Raw genomic sequence first — 26,412 nt, 5'->3', positions numbered from 1 at the left:
ACAACCCTAGCCATGACCTAACACTGACCAAAACCCGAGACATGACCTAACACTGACCAAAACCCGAGACATGACCTAACACTGACCACAACCCTAGCCATGACCTAACACTGACCAGAACCCTAGCAATGACCTAACACTGATCAGAACATGACCTAACACTGACAACAACCCAAGCCTAACACTGACCAGAAACCCAGAAAAAGTTTCTTAGCAGAGCATGTTGATAAAAAATATCAAAATAATAACTTTTGATGTAATAATCATAGCGACCCCTGATTGAGTCTACCCCCCCCCCCCCCCCCCCCCCGGGGCTCCACTCACCTGTCACCGCCCCTGTTGCCGCCCACAACCTTAGCGACAGGCCGGCGGTGACTTCCGTGTACCTTATCTGCGGCAGGTGAGAGGGTTCGCTGTCTAATTTAATTAAGTTCCAAGATTTGACCTAAGGGAGTTAACCTAGTGTGACGCATTATGACAAGGTGAGAAAAGCGAGGCGTGTACGACAAACCGCATTACCTTATGGAAAACCGCCTTCAGCTCTTTAACATTTTCTCTTTTATCAAATTTTTAAAAAAATAAAAAATCAACCAGATGTCCCATTCATTCTACCAAAACTCCACCCATGACGGCCCAATGTAAGGAGCATAACTCTGTATGATCAAGTGAATAGTTTCACAAAATATTTGTTTTTGTTTAAATGAAATTGAAAATTAAGATAAAAATTAGTGCTTAATGTTGGGAATAAACCTGGCTTTCCAACAGTATTAAATAGAATATATTATATTCGGTAAAAGTACAGTATAAAAATAAAAAATGTCTGAGAAAATTCAAAACAGGTCATTTTCGGTAGTCAACTTTATTTATTTTTGTCTTAACAACTATGCATCGAATTTAACAGTTAAATATCAATTTGGTTATGTTTAACATATATAATTCATAAAATACATGCCTAGATACGTTTAGAGGCATTAATTTTTTTTATTTTTAATATTAAATCTACTAAAAATACGACAGATGAGTCGAAAATTTCGAGATAGAAAGAAACTATTATTTTTTATCTTTCAAAAGCGCCATTGAAATTACAAGACCGGAAAAGGATGCTGAAACCATCCGACTTCCTGTTTAGTTAAAAATTAGGATTTGTAGGCCAAATTTTAATGAAACAAATTTAATTTTTCTATGCTTATTGTAAGCGGGCGGCAGCGGGCGTTACGGGACATTAACGGTGTCGGGCGGCAGCGGGCGTTACGGGACATTAATGGTATAAAATGTAAGGATTTTTGTAGTTAACAAAAACACAAAAGGGAAAATTAATAATATTTTTTCTTAGTCTTGGCTAATGTTTCACAAAATAAATGAGCAGGGGACGAAATAAAAATAAGCTAACAAAACATCTTTGATCCCAAATGTTTAAGATCTTAAGAGAATATTTTAAGAACAAAAAAAATATTTTTCTTAAAATAGAACATCGTGTTTAGAATCAAACCAAGGGACAACGGAAATATACGTTAAAAGAACATTACATGTCGGAGGCATTTATAATAAAGGGAAAAAAATGTAGAAAAAAAAATGAATAAAAATACTAATTTTAAAAAAAAAAGAAACAGCACTATTATATTTAGCACTGTAATGTCGTAGAAAATTATTTTTAAATGCAAGTTTCAGTCAACGACTGGATTCAGTAATGATCTGTGACGTCATCAGGTCGGGTGTCACTAGGTCGTGTGTCACCCTTCTTGGTAGCGGGGGGGGGGGGGGGTCACCCCACCTCCTCCAACAATTAAGCATTTTCGATTTGAAGTAATTCCTTTTTCACAACCATCCTCGTTTTAAAATGGATAGAACATTGTTTTGACATTAAATTGTAAGATTTTTGAGTTGGAGTCTCCCCCTAAGGCTGCGGTTACACTATCCGTCGGCAGACCGAATTTTTTCATCTGACGTCAGGTGTTGTCCAATCTGCCGAAGAAGGGTGCGCCCCAGCGGTTACACTGTAGCCCGTCAGAACGTATGTCTGACCACCGGCAGGCATTGGTTTCAATACAAAAAATCTACTAACAAATGCAGCTTCATTTTTTAGCAGAAAACAATGATGCTTCCAAGATTATTTTGCTTAATGAAAAGGAAAGAGAAAATCATATAGGAAATGCATTTCTCCAAAGAAACGCTTGGCTTTGACATTGAGGCAAGTGTCTTTGTACAGTTAATTCTTATTAAATAAGATATTTTGTTACAGTAAGTTGAGTAAGGCCTATTCTAAATACCATTCATTATTACAATTGTGTGTTCTATGTAATCTATACATTTAAAACAAGTAAAATCTAAGCTATAAATTTGGTTGCAATACCTCAGTAGTGGGGAGTAGATCTAATCTATAACTATAAGGTCTTGATTCTATGTTCTGGCCTGCTTTTAGTGCTAAATTAAAATAATTTCATTTACAGATAGGCCCCTCACTACAACTGTATTGGCCTACTAATATCGAATTGTCCATTCACCTATCACCACAATTATCTATGAGACATTTGATATTATGTGGAGATGCCTCACTAAAAAGCATGTACCATTACCAACAGCAGCAATGTGCCAAGGCTTTTGAAGACTGAAGACACCATCTGAAGTATTATGAAACATGTTGAATTTGATATTTAATTGAAATAAACTTCTTTTTGTTGTTTTGTTTGTTTTATTTATATTATTCATAGATAATAATAAAATCATTGGCCAAATCACCTGATCAATATCAATAATTCCTACTAGTTAGGCCTACTTGACTAACTTTGACTTAGTCCTACTTGCTCCTTATAGTTATAGAACATAGGGCCTCCACCATTTCCACCAGTTAGGCCTACTGGTTAGACTTAATTTTCTAACTCAATGTCAGTTACATGTTAGATTGTTACAAACTAAAATGGTATTGGTTTTTGATCATTTAAAAAGCATAATTCATTGTTTTAATTTATTAAGCAAATCTGTAAAACATGTTTAAGTAGCATGATTAACAGAAATACATCTCATAAGACACAGGCCTCATTGAATTATTAATTTAACTATTTTAACTACTGGTATAGGTAATTCTCCATTACAGTTTAGGCCTGCATTTAAAGAATTCTTAAAAATAATAAAACAGTAAACAACATACACTTTTCAATTAATTTTTTATTCAGGCATAACACAAAATTAATTAATCCTGGGTCAGGATCTTTAGCAATTGCTTCTTCCACAATTTGAATCAATGTCTTCAAAAATAAAATATCTTTTAAACAATGGTTTCACTTGATACTGAATTGAAGTTGAAGGTATCTGTATGCTGCTTATCGTTTGCTTGGAAGCGAAACAATCATTCATAAAGGATAATTGATTATAATATGTCCATGGTTTGTTTGGAGCTATACTGCCAGTTACTCTTTTGTTGCTAATCTTGATATGCTCCTTTCTAAATGTATCAAGCAGGTTTTTCCACTTGGTTTTTGCTTGTGCACCTGAAATGAATTAAATATAAAGATCAGTTTAGACTGATTGTAACTTTAATATGTTGGATACATATAATTTATATATATGCCTACAGGCTATAAATGAAATAGGTTTCTAGATAGAAAAGGGCGGATAAAAAATAGTTAGGACTGTAGTGACTTAAGTAATCAGCTCATTAATTAATTACTACTAGATCTAGATCTAGTGGTCTAGTCCTAGATCCAGACTTTTCTATCATAATTGTCTGGGCCTAAGCCTAGATCTTGATTCCTATAGACAGTTATATCGATCTAGTAATATATAGTAACATTACAGTACAGGAATCTAGATCTATACTCTTAATTTAGATTAGATTAAGGCCTATTAATATTAATAGTATTATTGTACTATTAATATAAATTTTAATTATTAATCTAAAAATAGATTCAATGGAAATAGAATAAATTTAAATATAGGCCTATACTATTATACTTCATACATATTACTATAGATCTACCAATAGTCCTATAGTCCCTATAGATAATAATATACATAGAGATCTAGATCTAAATCTAGAAAGAATCATAGAATACTAGAAAAATAGATCTATTTCATAGATTCTAGATATTAGAAATTAGATAGACTATCAGATAGGCCTAGCCGAGAATGAAAGATTCAATTTTAGAACCAAGAGTAGAGAGTAGAGAGAGTCTACTACTAGAGACTAGAGAATATTAAATTCAATGAGTAGATCTAGAGGTAATCTATCGTTTTGGGTACGTAAAATCGCCCGCGGCTATTAATGTACGAAAACGTTACCTCATTGTCAAGGCTGTAATAGAAGTATATTGTGATATGTTTGTGTCAAATATTATAGATAAATGAATAATAAACCCAAATCAATGGCTAAATATATTAATATAGGCCAGAAATTAACTTTAAACATCAGTGTCTGCAAGCAAGATTTGCTATATAAACAGCAGCCATTTGTAAAATAGAGTGACTTCCGCCTGAATCTCGAGCTATAAGTCTATAAAAATAAAATTTTAACAAGATGGCTGCTATAGTAAATGAGCATGGTTGCATCTGTTGGAAACATCGCTGGTGTTCATTTATTACTGAAAAGTTTTAATTCAATTGTTTAAAAACAGGTACATAAATGAAACAAGGAAACATTTTTGTATTTTTCAAAACATAAATCCTCCTCAAAATGTGAAATAATTATTAAAATGTAAGGAGTCACCTGTTTTTCACATTACTAGTCGCGGGCGATTTTACGTACCCAAAACGATAGATTACCGATCTAGATCCTATTATTTAATAGGCCTAACTAATTATTTTACTAGTTATTACTAGATCTAGATCTAGAATCTATTTTGAGGTTACTTACTTTTCTATTACTTAGTCTTAGCCCTAACTAGACCTAGTACTAGATCTAACCCTTGCCTTAGTCTAATCTTAGAATTTAGAACGATGACGATATCTAGATTCTCTAGATCTAGACTAGATCTAGATTCTGGATTAGATCTAGAGTCTAGAATAGTCTAGATCTAGAATCTAGATCTAGATCTGAATTCTACTTCTTCAGTACTTCGAAGCAAGATCTAGAATCTAGATCTAGATCTAGATTTTCTAGATCTAGTCTAGAATCTAGATATAGATCTAGTCTAGAATCTAGATCTAGACTCACTCTGCACTCTAGATCTAGAAAAAAGAATTAGATTTAATAGTATAGATCTAGTTTTCTAGATCTAGAGTCTAGAATCTAGCTTAGTCTAGAACTAGAAATAATCTAGATATCTAGATCTAGAATCTAGATTCTAGATCTAGATCTACCAGTTGAGTAACTTGAGTGACTTGAGTGAGTTGAGTGAGAGTCGATAACCAAAAAAAAAAAATGTGAATGAATGATAAAAATTAATCAATGAAGTGAATAAGTGAAATAAATTACTTAACTTGTACATCCGAGTTAATCGGCTATTTCAGACCTTTAATTTTCTCTTCTGGATAAGTAAAAATCATCTTCTCTGTGTCAAATACTAGATCTACAACTTTCTGTTCAAACTGAAGTCCTCCATTTTATATTTTGTTTATCCTGCCAGATAAATTTTCATCAGAATGTGTTTTCCGTCAGAACAGAAACAAAATTTTAAGTTCATCATCAGGCGCCTGACGTAGTCTGACGACTCGGACGATGAGTTCGGATCTAGTGTAACCAATAGAACTGGGTTATACTTTTTGTTTGCTTTCCAGTTGTTCGGCCGTGTTGTCAGAAACAGAAATTCGGACTGCCGACGTATAGTGTAACCGCAGCCTAAATGGTGTCACCCCCTAAATGCTGTCATCCCCGAAATGGTGTCACCCGTTGCGAACCGCCCCACCCCCACCCCCACTGTCGTCCTGTTACTTATTCATGGGTATGATATCTATTTTATGGTAAGGATGTACACATTAGCAGAGTTTCTTCCAGGTATCTCTTGGGGGGGGGGGGGGGGGCATACAGCCGCCCCACCCCCCAAATCCCGATGAAAGTCTGCCGCCCCTCCCCTCCAGAACGAAATGTAATTTATATGGACATTTACTTTTACCCGTGTCCGCCCCCCCCCCCCCCCCCCCGGAGAAAAAAGTCTCTAAGAAACAATGCACGTTATGTGTATATATGTGTAGGCCTATGATACTTACTTTATGAGTGAGATACTAAATAACTTTATATATATGAGTGTGATATATTATGTAGGCTATATGGTAATTTCTTTATGGAAATGACATATACTATATGAATATGATAATTTAACTATATGTATATGTTAATTTTTTGGTGTGTATGATCGACCTACCTCAGGGGTCGGCAACCTGCGGCTCGCGAGCCGCGTGCGGCTCTTTTGATATCAAGATGCGGCTCTCCAGCTCCTTGAACAAATACTAATAATCTTAATAAAAAAAAATATTTGAAATAAAAAAAAATGTTAGTGGCTCTTTAAAACCAGGGAAATTTTGAAAATTGTAACTTTTGGCTCTTCCGCTTCAAAAGGTTGCCGACCCCTGACCTACCTATTATGTGTATGATGTTTACATTATGTGTATGTTCTTCCCTCTATGTGATTGCTATCTGTAACACAGGACACATACCACAATGGCTGAATGGGTGTCTGTACAGAAATGGCGCCGGTGTCTATCAGGTCAAGGACACCAACATCCGCCATTTTTTCGACGGCTTCTCCGTCCTCCACAAGTTCACCATCCAGAACGGTCACGTGACCTTCCGGTCCTCCCTGCTGGACACCCACACCCTGCAGCAGGCGATGGGCATCACGAGAACCGTCACCAGCAGGTCTGGCGTGCACAGGGTGTTGGACCCATGCAAGAACATTTTCAAAGAGTAAGTTGCCAGATCAATTTGCTCGATAAACGACAAATTTGTTAAAAGCAATTTTAAAAAAAAAATACAATTAGTGTTTGCCTACATAAAATCAAATCAAATAAGACTAAATGTTTACTTTTTTTTAATTTATCGACGACATGGGGGGGGGGGATAGATTAACTGCGGTTTCCTAGAAAGTGACGTCATCCCATCGACAGCTAATAGACTGAACTCTATGGTGACGATAGAAGTGAATTAATTTAATTATGGGGTTTTAGAAGATTTAAGCTTTTAATTAATTGAATAAATTAGCTTTTGATGGCAGGTGATTTATTGAATGAGTTAAATGTTGTGAAGTGTTGGATTGAATTTAAAATCTAATCTCAAGAAATGTTCATGTTGTTAATTAAAAACAAATTGCAGAACGTCTATTGAATAAAACCATGAAAGTTATTCTTTATAAACTTGTGGTCCATGAAGCAGATGAAGTAGCGATCAACTGTTTCTGTTATCTCGTCATACGGAGTGATAATGTAGCCAACATTATGTCCAGTCGCCTTTACTTTCCTAAATGTTATTCATGTGCCCATTGGGTTGACTGCCCATTGGGTTGACTGCTGATTGGGTTGACCGCCCATTGGGTTGACTGCTGACTGCCCATTAGGTTGACCGCCCATTGGGTTGACTGCTGATTGGGTTGACCGCCCATTGGGTTGACTGCTGACTGCCCATTAGGTTGACCGCCCATTGGGTTGACTGCTGATTGGGTTGACTGCCCATTGGGTTGACTGCTGACTACCCGTTGGGTTGACTGCCTATTGGGTTGACCGCCCATTGGGTTGACTGCTGACTGCCCATTAGGTTGACCGCCCATTGGGTTGACTGCTGACTGCCCATTAGGTTGACCGCCCATTGGGTTGACTGCTGACTGCCCATTAGGTTGACCGCCCATTGGGTTGACTGCTGATTGGGTTGACTGCTGATTGGGTTGACTGCTGTTCACTTTAAAACTTTTTAGTTTTTACTAATTCACATAGACCCTTGTTTAATTATTTTTACATCAAATATTTTTAACCAATTTACATTGACCTTTGTGTAAAGACATGTCAACCTTCATGTCAAGAAATATTTTAACCAGTACACATAGACCTTTCTGAAAAATTTTCCAAGCAGTTCACAAAGATTCTTGTAACCTTTATGTGAAAATCTTCCCTTGTATTAAGACATTCATGAGAAAATCTTCCAAGTAGTTCACATGATTCTTGTATTTATTAAGACCTTTATGTGAAAATCTTCCCTTGTATTAAGACCTTCAAGTGAAAATCTTCCAACCAGTTCACATGATTCTTGTATTAAGACCTTCATGTGAAAATCTTCCCTTGTATTAAGACCTTCATGTGAAAATCTTCCCTTGTATTAAGACCTTCATGTGAAAATCTTCCCTTGTATTAAGACCTTCATGTGAAAATCTTTCCCAGTAGTTCACATGATTCTTGTATTAAGACCTTCATGTGAAAATCTTCCCTTGTATTAAGACCTTCTTATGAAAATCTTCCCTTGTATTAAGACCTTCATGTGAAAATCTTCCCTTGTATTAAGACCTTCATGTGAAAATCTTCCAAGCAGTTCACATAGATTCTTGTATTAAGACCTTCAAGTGAAAATCTTTCCCAGTTCACATAGATTCTTGTATTAAGACCTTCATGTGAAAATCTTTCCCAGTTCACATAGATTCTTGTATTAAGACCTTCGTGTGAAAATCTTCCCTTGTATTAAGACCTTCATGTGAAAATTTTCCAAGCAGTCCACATAGATTCTTGTATTAAGACCTTCATGTGAAAATCTTTCCCAGTTCACATAGATTCTTGTATTAAGACCTTCATGTGAAAATCTTTCCCAGTTCACATAGATTCTTGTATTAAGACCTTCATGTGAAAATCTTCCCCAGTTCACATAGATTCTTGTATTAAGACCTTCATGTGAAAATCTTCCCTTGTATTAAGACCTTCATGTGAAAATCTTCCCTTGTATTAAGACCTTCATGTGAAAATCTTCCCTTGTATTAAGACCTTCATGTGAAAATCTTCCCTTGTATTAAGACCTTCATGTGAAAATCTTTCCCAGTAGTTCACATGATTCTTGTATTAAGACCTTCATGTGAAAATCTTCCCTTGTATTAAGACCTTCTTATGAAAATCTTCCCTTGTATTAAGACCTTCATGTAAAAATCTTCCAAGCAGTTCACATAGATTCTTGTATTAAGACCTTCATGTGAAAATCTTCCCTTGTATTAAGACCTTCATGTGAAAATCTTCCAAGCAGTCCACATAGATTCTTGTATTAAGACCTTCATGTGAAAATCTTTCCCAGTTCACATAGATTCTTGTATTAAGACCTTCATGTGAAAATCTTTCCCAGTTCACATAGATTCTTGTATTAAGACCTTCATGTGAAAATCTTCCCCAGTTTACATAGATTCTTGTATTAAGACCTTCATGTGAAAATCTTCCCTTGTATTAAGACCTTCATGTGAAAATCTTCCCTTGTATTAAGACCTTCATGTGAAAATCTTCCCTTGTATTAAGACCTTCATGTGAAAATCTTCCCTTGTATTAAGACCTTCATGTGAAAATCTTCCCTTGTATTAAGACCTTCTTATGAAAATCTTCCCTTGTATTAAGACCTTCATGTGAAAATCTTTCCCAGTTCACATAGATTCTTGTATTAAGACCTTCATGTGAAAATCTTTCCCAGTTCACATAGATTCTTGTATTAAGACCTTCATGTGAAAATCTTCCCTTGTATTAAGACCTTCATGTGAAAATCTTCCAAGCAGTCCACATAGATTCTTGTATTAAGACCTTCATGTGAAAATCTTTCCCAGTTCACATAGATTCTTGTATTAAGACCTTCATGTGAAAATCTTTCCCAGTTCACATAGATTCTTGTATTAAGACCTTCATGTAAAAATCTTCCCCATTTTACATAGATTCTTGTATTAAGACCTTCATGTGAAAATCTTCCCTTGTATTAAGACCTTCATGTGAAAATCTTTCCCAGTTCACATAGATTCTTGTATTAAGACCTTCATGTGAAAATCTTCCCTTGTATTAAGACCTTCATGTGAAAATCTTCCAAGCAGTCCACATAGATTCTTGTATTAAGACCTTCATGTGAAAATCTTTCCCAGTTCACATAGATTCTTGTATTAAGACCTTCATGTGAAAATCTTTCCCAGTTCACATAGATTCTTGTATTAAGACCTTCATGTGAAAATCTTCCCCAGTTCACATAGATTCTTGTATTAAGACCTTCATGTGAAAATCTTCCCTTGTATTAAGACCTTCATGTGAAAATCTTCCCTTGTATTAAGACCTTCATGTGAAAATCTTCCCTTGTATTAAGACCTTCATGTGAAAATCTTCCCTTGTACTAAGACCTTCATGTGAAAATCTTCCCTTGTACTAAGACCTTCATGTGAAAATCTTCCCTTGTATTAAGACCTTCATGTGAAAATCTTCCCTTGTATTAAGACCTTCATGTGAAAATCTTCCCTTGTATTAAGACCTTCATGTGAAAATCTTCCCTTGTATTAAGACCTTCATGTGAAAATCTTCCCTTGTATTAAGACCTTCATGTGAAAATCTTCCCTTGTATTAAGACCTTCATGTGAAAATCTTCCCTTGTATTAAGACATTCATGTGAAAATCTTCCAAGTAGTTCACATGATTCTTGTATTTATTAAGACCTTTATGTGAAAATCTTCCCTTGTATTAAGACCTTCAAGTGAAAATCTTCCAACCAGTTCACATGATTCTTGTATTAAGACCTTCATGTGAAAATCTTCCCTTGTATTAAGACCTTCATGTGAAAATCTTCCCTTGTATTAAGACCTTCATGTGAAAATCTTCCCTTGTATTAAGACCTTCATGTGAAAATCTTTCCCAGTAGTTCACATGATTCTTGTATTAAGACCTTCATGTGAAAATCTTCCCTTGTATTAAGACCTTCTTATGAAAATCTTCCCTTGTATTAAGACCTTCATGTGAAAATCTTCCCTTGTATTAAGACCTTCATGTGAAAATCTTCCAAGCAGTTCACATAGATTCTTGTATTAAGACCTTCAAGTGAAAATCTTTCCCAGTTCACATAGATTCTTGTATTAAGACCTTCATGTGAAAATCTTTCCCAGTTCACATAGATTCTTGTATTAAGACCTTCATGTGAAAATCTTCCCTTGTATTAAGACCTTCATGTGAAAATCTTCCAAGCAGTCCACATAGATTCTTGTATTAAGACCTTCATGTGAAAATCTTTCCCAGTTCACATAGATTCTTGTATTAAGACCTTCATGTGAAAATCTTTCCCAGTTCACATAGATTCTTAAATTAAGACCTTCATGTGAAAATCTTCCCCAGTTTACATAGATTCTTGTATTAAGACCTTCATGTGAAAATCTTCCCTTGTATTAAGACCTTCATGTGAAAATCTTCCCTTGTATTAAGACCTTCATGTGAAAATCTTCCCTTGTATTAAGACCTTCATGTGAAAATCTTCCCTTGTATTAAGACCTTCATGTGAAAATCTTTCCCAGTAGTTCACATAATTCTTGTATTAAGACCTTCATGTGAAAATCTTCCCTTGTATTAAGACCTTCTTATGAAAATCTTCCCTTGTATTAAGACCTTCATGTGAAAATCTTCCAAGCAGTTCACATAGATTCTTGTATTAAGACCTTCATGTGAAAATCTTCCCTTGTATTAAGACCTGCATGTGAAAATCTTCCAAGCAGTCCACATAGATTCTTGTATTAAGACCTTCATGTGAAAATCTTTCCCAGTTCACATAGATTCTTGTATTAAGACCTTCATGTGAAAATCTTTCCCAGTTCACATAGATTCTTGTATTAAGACCTTCATGTAAAAATCTTCCCCAGTTTACATAGATTCTTGTATTAAGACCTTCATGCGAAAATCTTCCCTTGTATTAAGACCTTCATGTGAAAATCTTCCCTTGTATTAAGACCTTCATGTGAAAATCTTCCCTTGTATTAAGACCTTCATGTGAAAATCTTCCCTTGTATTAAGACCTTCATGTGAAAATCTTTCCCAGTAGTTCACATGATTCTTGTATTAAGACCTTCATGTGAAAATCTTCCCTTGTTATAAGACCTTCTTATGAAAATCTTCCCTTGTATTAAGACCTTCATGTGAAAATCTTCCAAGCAGTTCACATAGATTCTTGTATTAAGACCTTCATGTGAAAATCTTCCCTTGTATTAAGACCTTCATGTGAAAATCTTCCAAGCAGTCCACATAGATTCTTGTATTAAGACCTTCATGTGAAAATCTTTCCCAGTTCACATAGATTCTTGTATTAAGACCTTCATGTGAAAATCTTTCCCAGTTCACATAGATTCTTGTATTAAGACCTTCATATGAAAATCTTCCCTTGTATTAAGACCTTCATGTGAAAATCTTCCAAGCAGTCCACATAGATTCTTGTATTAAGACCTTCATGTGAAAATCTTTCCCAGTTCACATAGATTCTTGTATTAAGACCTTCATGTGAAAATCTTCCCCAGTTCACATAGATTCTTGTATTAAGACCTTCATGTAAAAATCTTCCCCAGTTTACATAGATTCTTGTATTAAGACCTTCATGCGAAAATCTTCCCTTGTATTAAGACCTTCATGTGAAAATCTTCCCTTGTATTAAGACCTTCATGTGAAAATCTTCCCTTGTATTAAGACCTTCATGTGAAAATCTTCCCTTGTATTAAGACCTTCATGTGAAAATCTTTCCCAGTAGTTCACATGATTCTTGTATTAAGACCTTCATGTGAAAATCTTCCCTTGTTATAAGACCTTCTTATGAAAATCTTCCCTTGTATTAAGACCTTCATGTGAAAATCTTCCAAGCAGTTCACATAGATTCTTGTATTAAGACCTTCATGTGAAAATCTTCCCTTGTATTAAGACCTTCATGTGAAAATCTTCCAAGCAGTCCACATAGATTCTTGTATTAAGACCTTCATGTGAAAATCTTTCCCAGTTCACATAGATTCTTGTATTAAGACCTTCATGTGAAAATCTTTCCCAGTTCACATAGATTCTTGTATTAAGACCTTCATATGAAAATCTTCCCTTGTATTAAGACCTTCATGTGAAAATCTTCCAAGCAGTCCACATAGATTCTTGTATTAAGACCTTCATGTGAAAATCTTTCCCAGTTCACATAGATTCTTGTATTAAGACCTTCATGTGAAAATCTTCCCCAGTTCACATAGATTCTTGTATTAAGACCTTCATGTGAAAATCTTCCCTTGTATTAAGACCTTCATGTGAAAATCTTCCCTTGTATTAAGACCTTCATGTGAAAATCTTCCCTTGTATTAAGACCTTCATGTGAAAATCTTCCCTTGTACTAAGACCTTCATGTGAAAATCTTCCCTTGTACTAAGACCTTCATGTGAAAATCTTCCCTTGTATTAAGACCTTCATGTGAAAATCTTCCCTTGTATTAAGATGTTCATGTGAAAATCTTCCCTTGTATTAAGACCTTCATGTGAAAATCTTCCCTTGTATTAAGACCTTCATGTGAAAATCTTCCCTTGTATTAAGACCTTCATGTGAAAATCTTCCCTTGTATTAAGACATTCATGTGAAAATCTTCCAAGTAGTTCACATGATTCTTGTATTTATTAAGACCTTTATGTGAAAATCTTCCCTTGTATTAAGACCTTCAAGTGAAAATCTTCCAACCAGTTCACATGATTCTTGTATTAAGACCTTCATGTGAAAATCTTCCCTTGTATTAAGACCTTCATGTGAAAATCTTCCCTTGTATTAAGACCTTCATGTGAAAATCTTCCCTTGTATTAAGACCTTCATGTGATAATCTTTCCCAGTAGTTCACATGATTCTTGTATTAAGACCTTCATGTGAAAATCTTCCCTTGTATTAAGACCTTCTTATGAAAATCTTCCCTTGTATTAAGACCTTCATGTGAAAATCTTCCAAGCAGTTCACATAGATTCTTGTATTAAGACCTTCAAGTGAAAATCTTTCCCAGTTCACATAGATTCTTGTATTAAGACCTTCATGTGAAAATCTTTCCCAGTTCACATAGATTCTTGTATTAAGACCTTCATGTGAAAATCTTCCCTTGTATTAAGACCTTCATGTGAAAATCTTCCAAGCAGTCCACATAGATTCTTGTATTAAGACCTTCATGTGAAAATCTTTCCCAGTTCACATAGATTCTTGTATTAAGACCTTCATGTGAAAATCTTTCCCAGTTCACATAGATTCTTGTATTAAGACCTTCATGTGAAAATCTTCCCCAGTTCACATAGATTCTTGTATTAAGACCTTCATGTGAAAATCTTCCCTTGTATTAAGACCTTCATGTGAAAATCTTCCCTTGTATTAAGACCTTCATGTGAAAATCTTCCCTTGTATTAAGACCTTCTTATGAAAATCTTCCCTTGTATTAAGACCTTCATGTGAAAATCTTCCAAGCAGTTCACATAGATTCTTGTATTAAGACCTTCATGTGAAAATCTTCCCTTGTATTAAGACCTGCATGTGAAAATCTTCCAAGCAGTCCACATAGATTCTTGTATTAAGACCTTCATGTGAAAATCTTTCCCAGTTCACATAGATTCTTGTATTAAGACCTTCATGTGAAAATCTTTCCCAGTTTACATAGATTCTTGTATTAAGACCTTCATGTGAAAATCTTCCCCAGTTTACATAGATTCTTGTATTAAGACCTTCATGTGAAAATCTTCCCTTGTATTAAGACCTACATGTGAAAATCTTCCCTTGTATTAAGACCTTCATGTGAAAATCTTCCCTTGTATTAAGACCTTCATGTGAAAATCTTCCCTTGTATTAAGACCTTCATGTGAAAATCTTTCCCAGTAGTTCACATGATTCTTGTATTAAGACCTTCATGTGAAAATCTTCCCTTGTATTAAGACCTTCATGTGAAAATCTTCTCTTGTATTAAGACCTTCATGTGAAAATCTTCCAAGCAGTTCACATAGATTCTTGTATTAAGACCTTCATGTGAAAATCTTCCCTTGTATTAAGACCTTCATGTGAAAATCTTCCAAGCAGTCCACATAGATTCTTGTATTAAGACCTTCATGTGAAAATCTTTCCCAGTTCACATAGATTCTTGTATTAAGACCTTCATTTGAAAATCTTTCCCAGTTCACATAGATTCTTGTATTAAGACCTTCATGTGAAAATCTTCCCCATTTTACATAGATTCTTGTATTAAGACCTTCATGTGAAAATCTTCCCTTGTATTAAGACCTTCATGTGAAAATCTTCCCTTGTATTAAGACCTTCATGTGAAAATCTTCCCTTGTATTAAGACCTTCATGTGAAAATCTTCCCTTGTATTAAGACCTTCATGTGAAAATCTTTCCCAGTAGTTCACATGATTCTTGTATTAAGACCTTCATGTGAAAATCTTCCCTTGTATTAGGACCTTCATGTGAAAATCTTCCCTTGTTTTAAGACCTTCATGTGAAAATCTTCCCTTGTATTAAGACCTTCATGTGAAAATTTTCCCTTGTATTAAGACCTTCATGTGAAAATCTTCCCTTGTTTTAAGACCTTCATGTGAAAATCTTCCCTTGTATTAAGACCTTCATGTGAAAATCTTCCAAGCAGTTCACATAAATTTTTGTATTAAGACCTTCATGTAAAAATCTTTCCCAGTTCACATAGATTCTTGTATTAAGACCTTCATGTGAAAATCTTTCCCAGTTCACATAGATTCTTGTATTAAGACCTTCATGTGAAAATCTTCCCTTGTATTAAGACCTTCATGTGAAAATCTTCCAAGCAGTCCACATAGATTCTTGTATTAAGACCTTCATGTGAAAATCTTTCCCAGTTCACATAGATTCTTGTATTAAGACCTTCATGTGAAAATCTTCCCTTGTATTAAGACCTTCATGTGAAAATCTTCCCTTGTATTAAGACCTTCATGTGAAAATCTTCCCTTGTATTAAGACCTTCATGTGAAAATCTTCCAAGCAGTTCACATAGATTCTTGTATTAAGACCTTCATGTGAAAATCTTTCCCAGTTCACATAGATTCTTGTATTAAGACCTTCATGTGAAAATCTTTCCCAGTTCACATAGATTCTTGTATTAAGACCTTCATGTGAAAATCTTCCCTTGTATTAAGACCTTCATGTGAAAATCTTCCAAGCAGTCCACATAGATTCTTGTATTAAGACCTTCATGTGAAAATCTTTCCCAGTTCACATAGATTCTTGTATTAAGACCTTCATGTGAAAATCTTTCCCAGTTCACATAGATTCTTGTATTAAGACCTTCATGTGAAAATCTTCCCCAGTTCACATAGATTCTTGTATTAAGACCTTCATGTGAAAATCTTCCCTTGTATTAAGACCTTCATGTGAAAATCTTCCCTTGTATTAAGACCTTCATGTGAAAATCTTCCCTTGTACTAAGACCTTCATGTGAAAATCTTCCCTTGTACTAAGACCTTCATGTGAAAATCTTCCCTTGTATTAAGACCTTCATGTGAAAATCTTCCCTTGTATTAAGACCTTCATGTGAAAATCTTCCCTTGTATTAAGACCTTCCTGTGAAAATCTTCCCTTGTATTAAGACCTTCCTGTGAAAATCTTCCCTTGTATTAAGACCTTCATGTGAAAATCTTCCCTTGTATTAAGACCTTCATGTGAAAATCTTCCCTTGTATTAAGACCTTCATGTGAAAACCTTCCCTTGTATTAAGACCTTCATGTGAAAATCTTCCCTTGTATTAAGACCTTCCTGTGAAAATCTTCCCTTGTATTAAGACCTTCATGTGAAAATCTTCCCTTGTATTAAGACCTTCATGTGAAAATCTCCCCCAGTTGACATAGATTCTTGTATTAAGACCTTCATTTGAAAATCTTCCCTTGTATTAAGACCTTCATGTGAAAATCTTCCCTTGTATTAAGACCTTTATGTGAAAATCTCCCCCAGTTGACATAGATTCTTGTATTAAGACCTTCATGTGAAAATCTTCCCTTGTATTAAGACCTTCATGTGAAAATCTTCCCTTGTATTAAGACCTTCATGTGAAAATCTTCCCTTGTATTAAGACCTTCATGTGAAAATCTTCCCTTGTATTAAGACCTTCATGTTAAAATCTTCCCTTGTATTAAGACCTTCATGTGAAAATCTTCCCTTGTATTAAGACCTTCATGTGAAAATCTTCCCTTGTATTAAGACCTTCTTATGAAAATCTTCCCTTGTATTAAGACCTTCATGTGAAAATCTTCCAAGCAGTTCACATAGATTCTTGTATTAAGACCTTCATGTGAAAATCTTCCCTTGTATTAAGACCTGCATGTGAAAATCTTCCAAGCAGTCCACATAGATTCTTGTATTAAGACCTTCATGTGAAAATCTTTCCCAGTTCACATAGATTCTTGTATTAAGACCTTCATGTGAAAATCTTTCCCAGTTTACATAGATTCTTGTATTAAGACCTTCATGTGAAAATCTTCCCCAGTTTACATAGATTCTTGTATTAAGACCTTCATGTGAAAATCTTCCCTTGTATTAAGACCTACATGTGAAAATCTTCCCTTGTATTAAGACCTTCATGTGAAAATCTTCCCTTGTATTAAGACCTTCATGTGAAAATCTTCCCTTGTATTAAGACCTTCATGTGAAAATCTTTCCCAGTAGTTCACATGATTCTTGTATTAAGACCTTCATGTGAAAATCTTCCCTTGTATTAAGACCTTCATGTGAAAATCTTCTCTTGTATTAAGACCTTCATGTGAAAATCTTCCAAGCAGTTCACATAGATTCTTGTATTAAGACCTTCATGTGAAAATCTTCCCTTGTATTAAGACCTTCATGTGAAAATCTTCCAAGCAGTCCACATAGATTCTTGTATTAAGACCTTCATGTGAAAATCTTTCCCAGTTCACATAGATTCTTGTATTAAGACCTTCATTTGAAAATCTTTCCCAGTTCACATAGATTCTTGTATTAAGACCTTCATGTGAAAATCTTCCCCATTTTACATAGATTCTTGTATTAAGACCTTCATGTGAAAATCTTCCCTTGTATTAAGACCTTCATGTGAAAATCTTCCCTTGTATTAAGACCTTCATGTGAAAATCTTCCCTTGTATTAAGACCTTCATGTGAAAATCTTCCCTTGTATTAAGACCTTCATGTGAAAATCTTTCCCAGTAGTTCACATGATTCTTGTATTAAGACCTTCATGTGAAAATCTTCCCTTGTATTAGGACCTTCATGTGAAAATCTTCCCTTGTTTTAAGACCTTCATGTGAAAATCTTCCCTTGTATTAAGACCTTCATGTGAAAATTTTCCCTTGTATTAAGACCTTCATGTGAAAATCTTCCCTTGTTTTAAGACCTTCATGTGAAAATCTTCCCTTGTATTAAGACCTTCATGTGAAAATCTTCCAAGCAGTTCACATAAATTTTTGTATTAAGACCTTCATGTAAAAATCTTTCCCAGTTCACATAGATTCTTGTATTAAGACCTTCATGTGAAAATCTTTCCCAGTTCACATAGATTCTTGTATTAAGACCTTCATGTGAAAATCTTTCCCAGTTCACATAGATTCTTGTATTAAGACCTTCATGTGAAAATCTTCCCCAGTTCACATAGATTCTTGTATTAAGACCTTCATGTGAAAATCTTCCCTTGTATTAAGACCTTCATGTGAAAATCTTCCCTTGTATTAAGACCTTCATGTGAAAATCTTCCCTTGTATTAAGACCTTCATGTGAAAATCTTCCCTTGTATTAAGACCTTCATGTGAAAATCTTCCAAGCAGTTCACATAGATTCTTGTATTAAGACCTTCATGTGAAAATCTTTCCCAGTTCACATAGATTCTTGTATTAAGACCTTCATGTGAAAATCTTTCCCAGTTCACATAGATTCTTGTATTAAGACCTTCATGTGAAAATCTTCCCTTGTATTAAGACCTTCATGTGAAAATCTTCCAAGCAGTCCACATAGATTCTTGTATTAAGACCTTCATGTGAAAATCTTTCCCAGTTCACATAGATTCTTGTATTAAGACCTTCATGTGAAAATCTTTCCCAGTTCACATAGATTCTTGTATTAAGACCTTCATGTGAAAATCTTCCCCAGTTCACATAGATTCTTGTATTAAGACCTTCATGTGAAAATCTTCCCTTGTATTAAGACCTTCATGTGAAAATCTTCCCTTGTATTAAGACCTTCATGTGAAAATCTTCCCTTGTACTAAGACCTTCATGTGAAAATCTTCCCTTGTACTAAGACCTTCATGTGAAAATCTTCCCTTGTATTAAGACCTTCATGTGAAAATCTTCCCTTGTATTAAGACCTTCATGTGAAAATCTTCCCTTGTATTAAGACCTTCCTGTGAAAATCTTCCCTTGTATTAAGACCTTCCTGTGAAAATCTTCCCTTGTATTAAGACCTTCATGTGAAAATCTTCCCTTGTATTAAGACCTTCATGTGAAAATCTTCCCTTGTATTAAGACCTTCATGTGAAAACCTTCCCTTGTATTAAGACCTTCATGTGAAAATCTTCCCTTGTATTAAGACCTTCCTGTGAAAATCTTCCCTTGTATTAAGACCTTCATGTGAAAATCTTCCCTTGTATTAAGACCTTCATGTGAAAATCTCCCCCAGTTGACATAGATTCTTGTATTAAGACCTTCATTTGAAAATCTTCCCTTGTATTAAGACCTTCATGTGAAAATCTTCCCTTGTATTAAGACCTTTATGTGAAAATCTCCCCCAGTTGACATAGATTCTTGTATTAAGACCTTCATGTGAAAATCTTCCCTTGTATTAAGACCTTCATGTGAAAATCTTCCCTTGTATTAAGACCTTCATGTGAAAATCTTCCCTTGTATTAAGACCTTCATGTGAAAATCTTCCCTTGTATTAAGACCTTCATGTTAAAATCTTCCCTTGTATTAAGACCTTCATGTGAAAATCTTCCCTTGTATTAAGACCTTCATGTGAAAATCTTCCCTTGTATTAAGACCTTCTTATGAAAATCTTCCCTTGTATTAAGACCTTCATGTGAAAATCTTCCAAGCAGTTCACATAGATTCTTGTATTAAGACCTTCATGTGAAAATCTTCCCTTGTATTAAGACCTGCATGTGAAAATCTTCCAAGCAGTCTACATAGATTCTTGTATTAAGACCTTCATGTGAAAATCTTTCCCAGTTCACATAGATTCTTGTATTAAGACCTTCATGTGAAAATCTTTCCCAGTTTACATAGATTCTTGTATTAAGACCTTCATGTGAAAATCTTCCCCAGTTTACATAGATTCTTGTATTAAGACCTTCATGTGAAAATCTTCCCTTGTATTAAGACCTTCATGTGAAAATCTTCCCTTGTATTAAGACCTTCATGTGAAAATCTTCCCTTGTATTAAGACCTTCATGTGAAAATCTTCCCTTGTATTAAGACCTTCATGTGAAAATCTTTCCCAGTAGTTCACATGATTCTTGTATTAAGACCTTCATGTGAAAATCTTCCCTTGTATTAAGACCTTCATGTGAAAATCTTCTCTTGTATTAAGACCTTCATGTGAAAATCTTCCAAGCAGTTCACATAGATTCTTGTATTAAGACCTTCATGTGAAAATCTTCCCTTGTATTAAGACCTTCATGTGAAAATCTTCCAAGCAGTCCACATAGATTCTTGTATTAAGACCTTCATGTGAAAATCTTTCCCAGTTCACATAGATTCTTGTATTAAGACCTTCATTTGAAAATCTTTCCCAGTTCACATAGATTCTTGTATTAAGACCTTCATGTGAAAATCTTCCCCATTTTACATAGATTCTTGTATTAAGACCTTCATGTGAAAATCTTCCCTTGTATTAAGACCTTCATGTGAAAATCTTCCCTTGTATTAAGACCTTCATGTGAAAATCTTCCCTTGTATTAAGACCTTCATGTGAAAATCTTCCCTTGTATTAAGACCTTCATGTGAAAATCTTTCCCAGTAGTTCACATGATTCTTGTATTAAGACCTTCATGTGAAAATCTTCCCTTGTATTAGGACCTTCATGTGAAAATCTTCCCTTGTTTTAAGACCTTCATGTGAAAATCTTCCCTTGTATTAAGACCTTCATGTGAAAATTTTCCCTTGTATTAAGACCTTCATGTGAAAATCTTCCCTTGTTTTAAGACCTTCATGTGAAAATCTTCCCTTGTATTAAGACCTTCATGTGAAAATCTTCCAAGCAGTTCACATAAATTTTTGTATTAAGACCTTCATGTAAAAATCTTTCCCAGTTCACATAGATTCTTGTATTAAGACCTTCATGTGAAAATCTTTCCCAGTTCACATAGATTCTTGTATTAAGACCTTCATGTGAAAATCTTCCCTTGTATTAAGACCTTCATGTGAAAATCTTCCAAGCAGTCCACATAGATTCTTGTATTAAGACCTTCATGTGAAAATCTTTCCCAGTTCACATAGATTCTTGTATTAAGACCTTCATGTGAAAATCTTTCCCAGTTCACATAGATTCTTGTATTAAGACCTTCATGTGAAAATCTTCCCCAGTTCACATAGATTCTTGTATTAAGACCTTCATGTGAAAATCTTCCCTTGTATTAAGACCTTCATGTGAAAATCTTCCCTTGTATTAAGACCTTCATGTGAAAATCTTCCCTTGTATTAAGACCTTCATGTGAAAATCTTCCCTTGTATTAAGACCTTCATGTGAAAATCTTCCAAGCAGTTCACATAGATTCTTGTATTAAGACCTTCATGTGAAAATCTTTCCCAGTTCACATAGATTCTTGTATTAAGACCTTCATGTGAAAATCTTTCCCAGTTCACATAGATTCTTGTATTAAGACCTTCATGTGAAAATCTTCCCTTGTATTAAGACCTTCATGTGAAAATCTTCCAAGCAGTCCACATAGATTCTTGTATTAAGACCTTCATGTGAAAATCTTTCCCAGTTCACATAGATTCTTGTATTAAGACCTTCATGTGAAAATCTTTCCCAGTTCACATAGATTCTTGTATTAAGACCTTCATGTGAAAATCTTCCCCAGTTCACATAGATTCTTGTATTAAGACCTTCATGTGAAAATCTTCCCTTGTATTAAGACCTTCATGTGAAAATCTTCCCTTGTATTAAGACCTTCATGTGAAAATCTTCCCTTGTACTAAGACCTTCATGTGAAAATCTTCCCTTGTACTAAGACCTTCATGTGAAAATCTTCCCTTGTATTAAGACCTTCATGTGAAAATCTTCCCTTGTATTAAGACCTTCATGTGAAAATCTTCCCTTGTATTAAGACCTTCCTGTGAAAATCTTCCCTTGTATTAAGACCTTCATGTGAAAATCTTCCCTTGTATTAAGACCTTCATGTGAAAATCTTCCCTTGTATTAAGACCTTCATGTGAAAATCTTCCCTTGTATTAAGACCTTCATGTGAAAATCTTCCCTTGTATTAAGACCTTCATGTGAAAATCTTTCCCAGTAGTTCACATGATTCTTGTATTAAGACCTTCATGTGAAAATCTTCCCTTGTATTAAGACCTTCTTATGAAAATCTTCCCTTGTATTAAGACCTTCATGTGAAAATCTTCCCTTGTATTAAGACCTTCATGTGAAAATCTTCCAAGCAGTTCACATAGATTCTTGTATTAAGACCTTCAAGTGAAAATCTTTCCCAGTTCACATAGATTCTTGTATTAAGACCTTCATGTGAAAATCTTTCCCAGTTCACATAGATTCTTGTATTAAGACCTTCGTGTGAAAATCTTCCCTTGTATTAAGACCTTCATGTGAAAATTTTCCAAGCAGTCCACATAGATTCTTGTATTAAGACCTTCATGTGAAAATCTTTCCCAGTTCACATAGATTCTTGTATTAAGACCTTCATGTGAAAATCTTTCCCAGTTCACATAGATTCTTGTATTAAGACCTTCATGTGAAAATCTTCCCCAGTTCACATAGATTCTTGTATTAAGACCTTCATGTGAAAATCTTCCCTTGTATTAAGACCTTCATGTGAAAATCTTCCCTTGTATTAAGACCTTCATGTGAAAATCTTCCCTTGTATTAAGACCTTCATGTGAAAATCTTCCCTTGTATTAAGACCTTCATGTGAAAATCTTTCCCAGTAGTTCACATGATTCTTGTATTAAGACCTTCATGTGAAAATCTTCCCTTGTATTAAGACCTTCTTATGAAAATCTTCCCTTGTATTAAGACCTTCATGTAAAAATCTTCCAAGCAGTTCACATAGATTCTTGTATTAAGACCTTCATGTGAAAATCTTCCCTTGTATTAAGACCTTCATGTGAAAATCTTCCAAGCAGTCCACATAGATTCTTGTATTAAGACCTTCATGTGAAAATCTTTCCCAGTTCACATAGATTCTTGTATTAAGACCTTCATGTGAAAATCTTTCCCAGTTCACATAGATTCTTGTATTAAGACCTTCATGTGAAAATCTTCCCCAGTTTACATAGATTCTTGTATTAAGACCTTCATGTGAAAATCTTCCCTTGTATTAAGACCTTCATGTGAAAATCTTCCCTTGTATTAAGACCTTCATGTGAAAATCTTCCCTTGTATTAAGACCTTCATGTGAAAATCTTCCCTTGTATTAAGACCTTCATGTGAAAATCTTCCCTTGTATTAAGACCTTCTTATGAAAATCTTCCCTTGTATTAAGACCTTCATGTGAAAATCTTTCCCAGTTCACATAGATTCTTGTATTAAGACCTTCATGTGAAAATCTTTCCCAGTTCACATAGATTCTTGTATTAAGACCTTCATGTGAAAATCTTCCCTTGTATTAAGACCTTCATATGAAAATCTTCCAAGCAGTCCACATAGATTCTTGTATTAAGACCTTCATGTGAAAATCTTTCCCAGTTCACATAGATTCTTGTATTAAGACCTTCATGTGAAAATCTTTCCCAGTTCACATAGATTCTTGTATTAAGACCTTCATGTAAAAATCTTCCCCATTTTACATAGATTCTTGTATTAAGACCTTTATGTGAAAATCTTCCCTTGTATTAAGACCTTCATGTGAAAATCTTTCCCAGTTCACATAGATTCTTGTATTAAGACCTTCATGTGAAAATCTTCCCTTGTATTAAGACCTTCATGTGAAAATCTTCCAAGCAGTCCACATAGATTCTTGTATTAAGACCTTCATGTGAAAATCTTTCCCAGTTCACATAGATTCTTGTATTAAGACCTTCATGTGAAAATCTTTCCCAGTTCACATAGATTCTTGTATTAAGACCTTCATGTGAAAATCTTCCCCAGTTCACATAGATTCTTGTATTAAGACCTTCATGTGAAAATCTTCCCTTGTATTAAGACCTTCATGTGAAAATCTTCCCTTGTATTAAGACCTTCATGTGAAAATCTTCCCTTGTATTAAGACCTTCATGTGAAAATCTTCCCTTGTACTAAGACCTTCATGTGAAAATCTTCCCTTGTACTAAGACCTTCATGTGAAAATCTTCCCTTGTATTAAGACCTTCATGTGAAAATCTTCCCTTGTATTAAGACCTTCATGTGAAAATCTTCCCTTGTATTAAGACCTTCATGTGAAAATCTTCCCTTGTATTAAGACCTTCATGTGAAAATCTTCCCTTGTATTAAGACCTTCCTGTGAAAATCTTCCCTTGTATTAAGACCTTCATGTGAAAATCTTCCCTTGTATTAAGACCTTCATGTGAAAATCTTCCCTTGTATTAAGACCTTCATGTGAAAACCTTCCCTTGTATTAAGACCTTCATGTGAAAATCTTCCCTTGTATTAAGACCTTCCTGTGAAAATCTTCCCTTGTATTAAGACCTTCATGTGAAAATCTTCCCTTGTATTAAGACCTTCATGTGAAAATCTCCCCCAGTTGACATAGATTCTTGTATTAAGACCTTCATTTGAAAATCTTCCCTTGTATTAAGACCTTCATGTGAAAATCTTCCCTTGTATTAAGACCTTTATGTGAAAATCTCCCCCAGTTGACATAGATTCTTGTATTAAGACCTTCATGTGAAAATCTTCCCTTGTATTAAGACCTTCATGTGAAAATCTTCCCTTGTATTAAGACCTTCATGTGAAAATCTTCCCTTGTATTAAGACCTTCATGTGAAAATCTTCCCTTGTATTAAGACCTTCATGTTAAAATCTTCCCTTGTATTAAGACCTTCATGTGAAAATCTTCCCTTGTATTAAGACCTTCATGTGAAAATCTTCCCCAGGTCACAGACCTACTTCGCGGAACTCCCACCTGAGAGGACTGACAACACGTCCGTCAATGTCGTGACCCTGGGGGACGGGCTGTACGCCCTGACCGAGACAGCGACCATCAACAGGGTTGACCCCCGGGATCTCAAGACGACGGAGATGGTAGGTCACGTGTTTTAATGGCCGACAACTGTCATAAGCACGCATTATTTTATACTGTTGGCTAAGCCCAGGTTTAAGATTAAGAAACCAGCGGCCATTGGGATAAAAAAAAATATATGCGGCTGTATTTGTTACGGTCATAACATCTTGTCATGTGCATACAATACAAGAAAACAACTGTAATATCAGTCAGCCCACCCCCCACCATCCCATGTGTATATAAACATAACATAGACATAGACCTCCCAGCCCCAATTCTTTATTTAAAGTTTCTAATAATCCCCCTTATGAACTATTGCTAAGGTTCTGGGTATAATTTTCAACTAGTGCTGTGCAGAAGAGAATCGGGTCACAGTTTCTGCTGGTAGTCGGTTATCTTCTGGTTAGTGTTGTTTCCGGTTAAATTCTCTGTTAATATTTTACTAGACACGGGAATTGTTAAGAGTAAATTTTTTTTAATGGTACAAAAAAATTGTATTAGACAAGAATATGAAGAGTCAGTCAATTATCAATTCATCCAATGCCCAGTCTTCGTAGCTCTTATCTGCTAAATATGTCCTGATGATAAAGGGAATTTTTCTTGCTTTCAGCTCTTTCATGGCTATGGCGAGAGGGTCAGTTTCTCCTTCTAGCTCCACCATCACAGGGGCACACATCGCTATTTGCAGTGCACGTGTTCCTATTAACTCTGGCCCGCTCATATTTTGTCATGTACTTGGTTGTTATTCATTTTTGGGGCTCCACCTGGCCTGTGGCTCCATCACTGATCATCTCCACTCTCTCACCCTGTTCATGATCTATAGCAGAGGTCTCCAAACTACGGCCCGCGGGCCGTATGCGGCCCGCGATGTCCTCTCATCCGGCCCGCGGAGATCTTTTTGTCCACGGAAAAGACGTTAGTTGGTGATGGCTGAGGAACTTTGCCCAGAAAAATCAAAGACATGCCTGGTAACAACTGGTCCCCGAGCTGAAATTTGATAGTCAATGCGGCCCTCGGACTGAAAAGTTTGGAGACCCCTGATCTATAGGTTCATCTAATGGCTCATCGTCTTCTACATCAGCTCCATCTTCAGAGTCGTCCCCGTCAGCTTCTTCTAGATCCATGAGTTTTTTTTTTTTTTTTTTTTTTTTTTTTTTTTTTTTTT

At 35.1% G+C, this 26,412-nt stretch overlaps 1 protein-coding gene across 1 annotated transcript in view; it reads left to right on the top strand.

The window, feature by feature from the left end:
• Positions 1-5,898: 5,898 nt before the first annotated feature.
• Positions 5,899-26,412, top strand: part of LOC131946175 (carotenoid-cleaving dioxygenase, mitochondrial) — a 35,855-nt gene continuing 15,341 nt past the window's right edge. Inside the window, exons 1-3 of the mRNA XM_059306825.1 lie at positions 5,899-5,926; positions 6,577-6,835; positions 25,120-25,267. Coding sequence (XP_059162808.1) covers positions 5,899-5,926; positions 6,577-6,835; positions 25,120-25,267 — 435 coding nt within the window. The remainder of the gene's footprint in view (positions 5,927-6,576; positions 6,836-25,119; positions 25,268-26,412) is intronic.

The sequence above is a fragment of the Physella acuta genome, unplaced genomic scaffold, assembly GCF_028476545.2.
Source record: "Physella acuta isolate Inbredline_101_S28 unplaced genomic scaffold, ASM2847654v3 ptg000547l, whole genome shotgun sequence".
NCBI lineage: Eukaryota > Metazoa > Mollusca > Gastropoda > Physidae > Physella > Physella acuta.
Note: the sequence above shows the minus strand (reverse complement) of the source record. Positions and strands in the feature narration are given on the sequence as shown.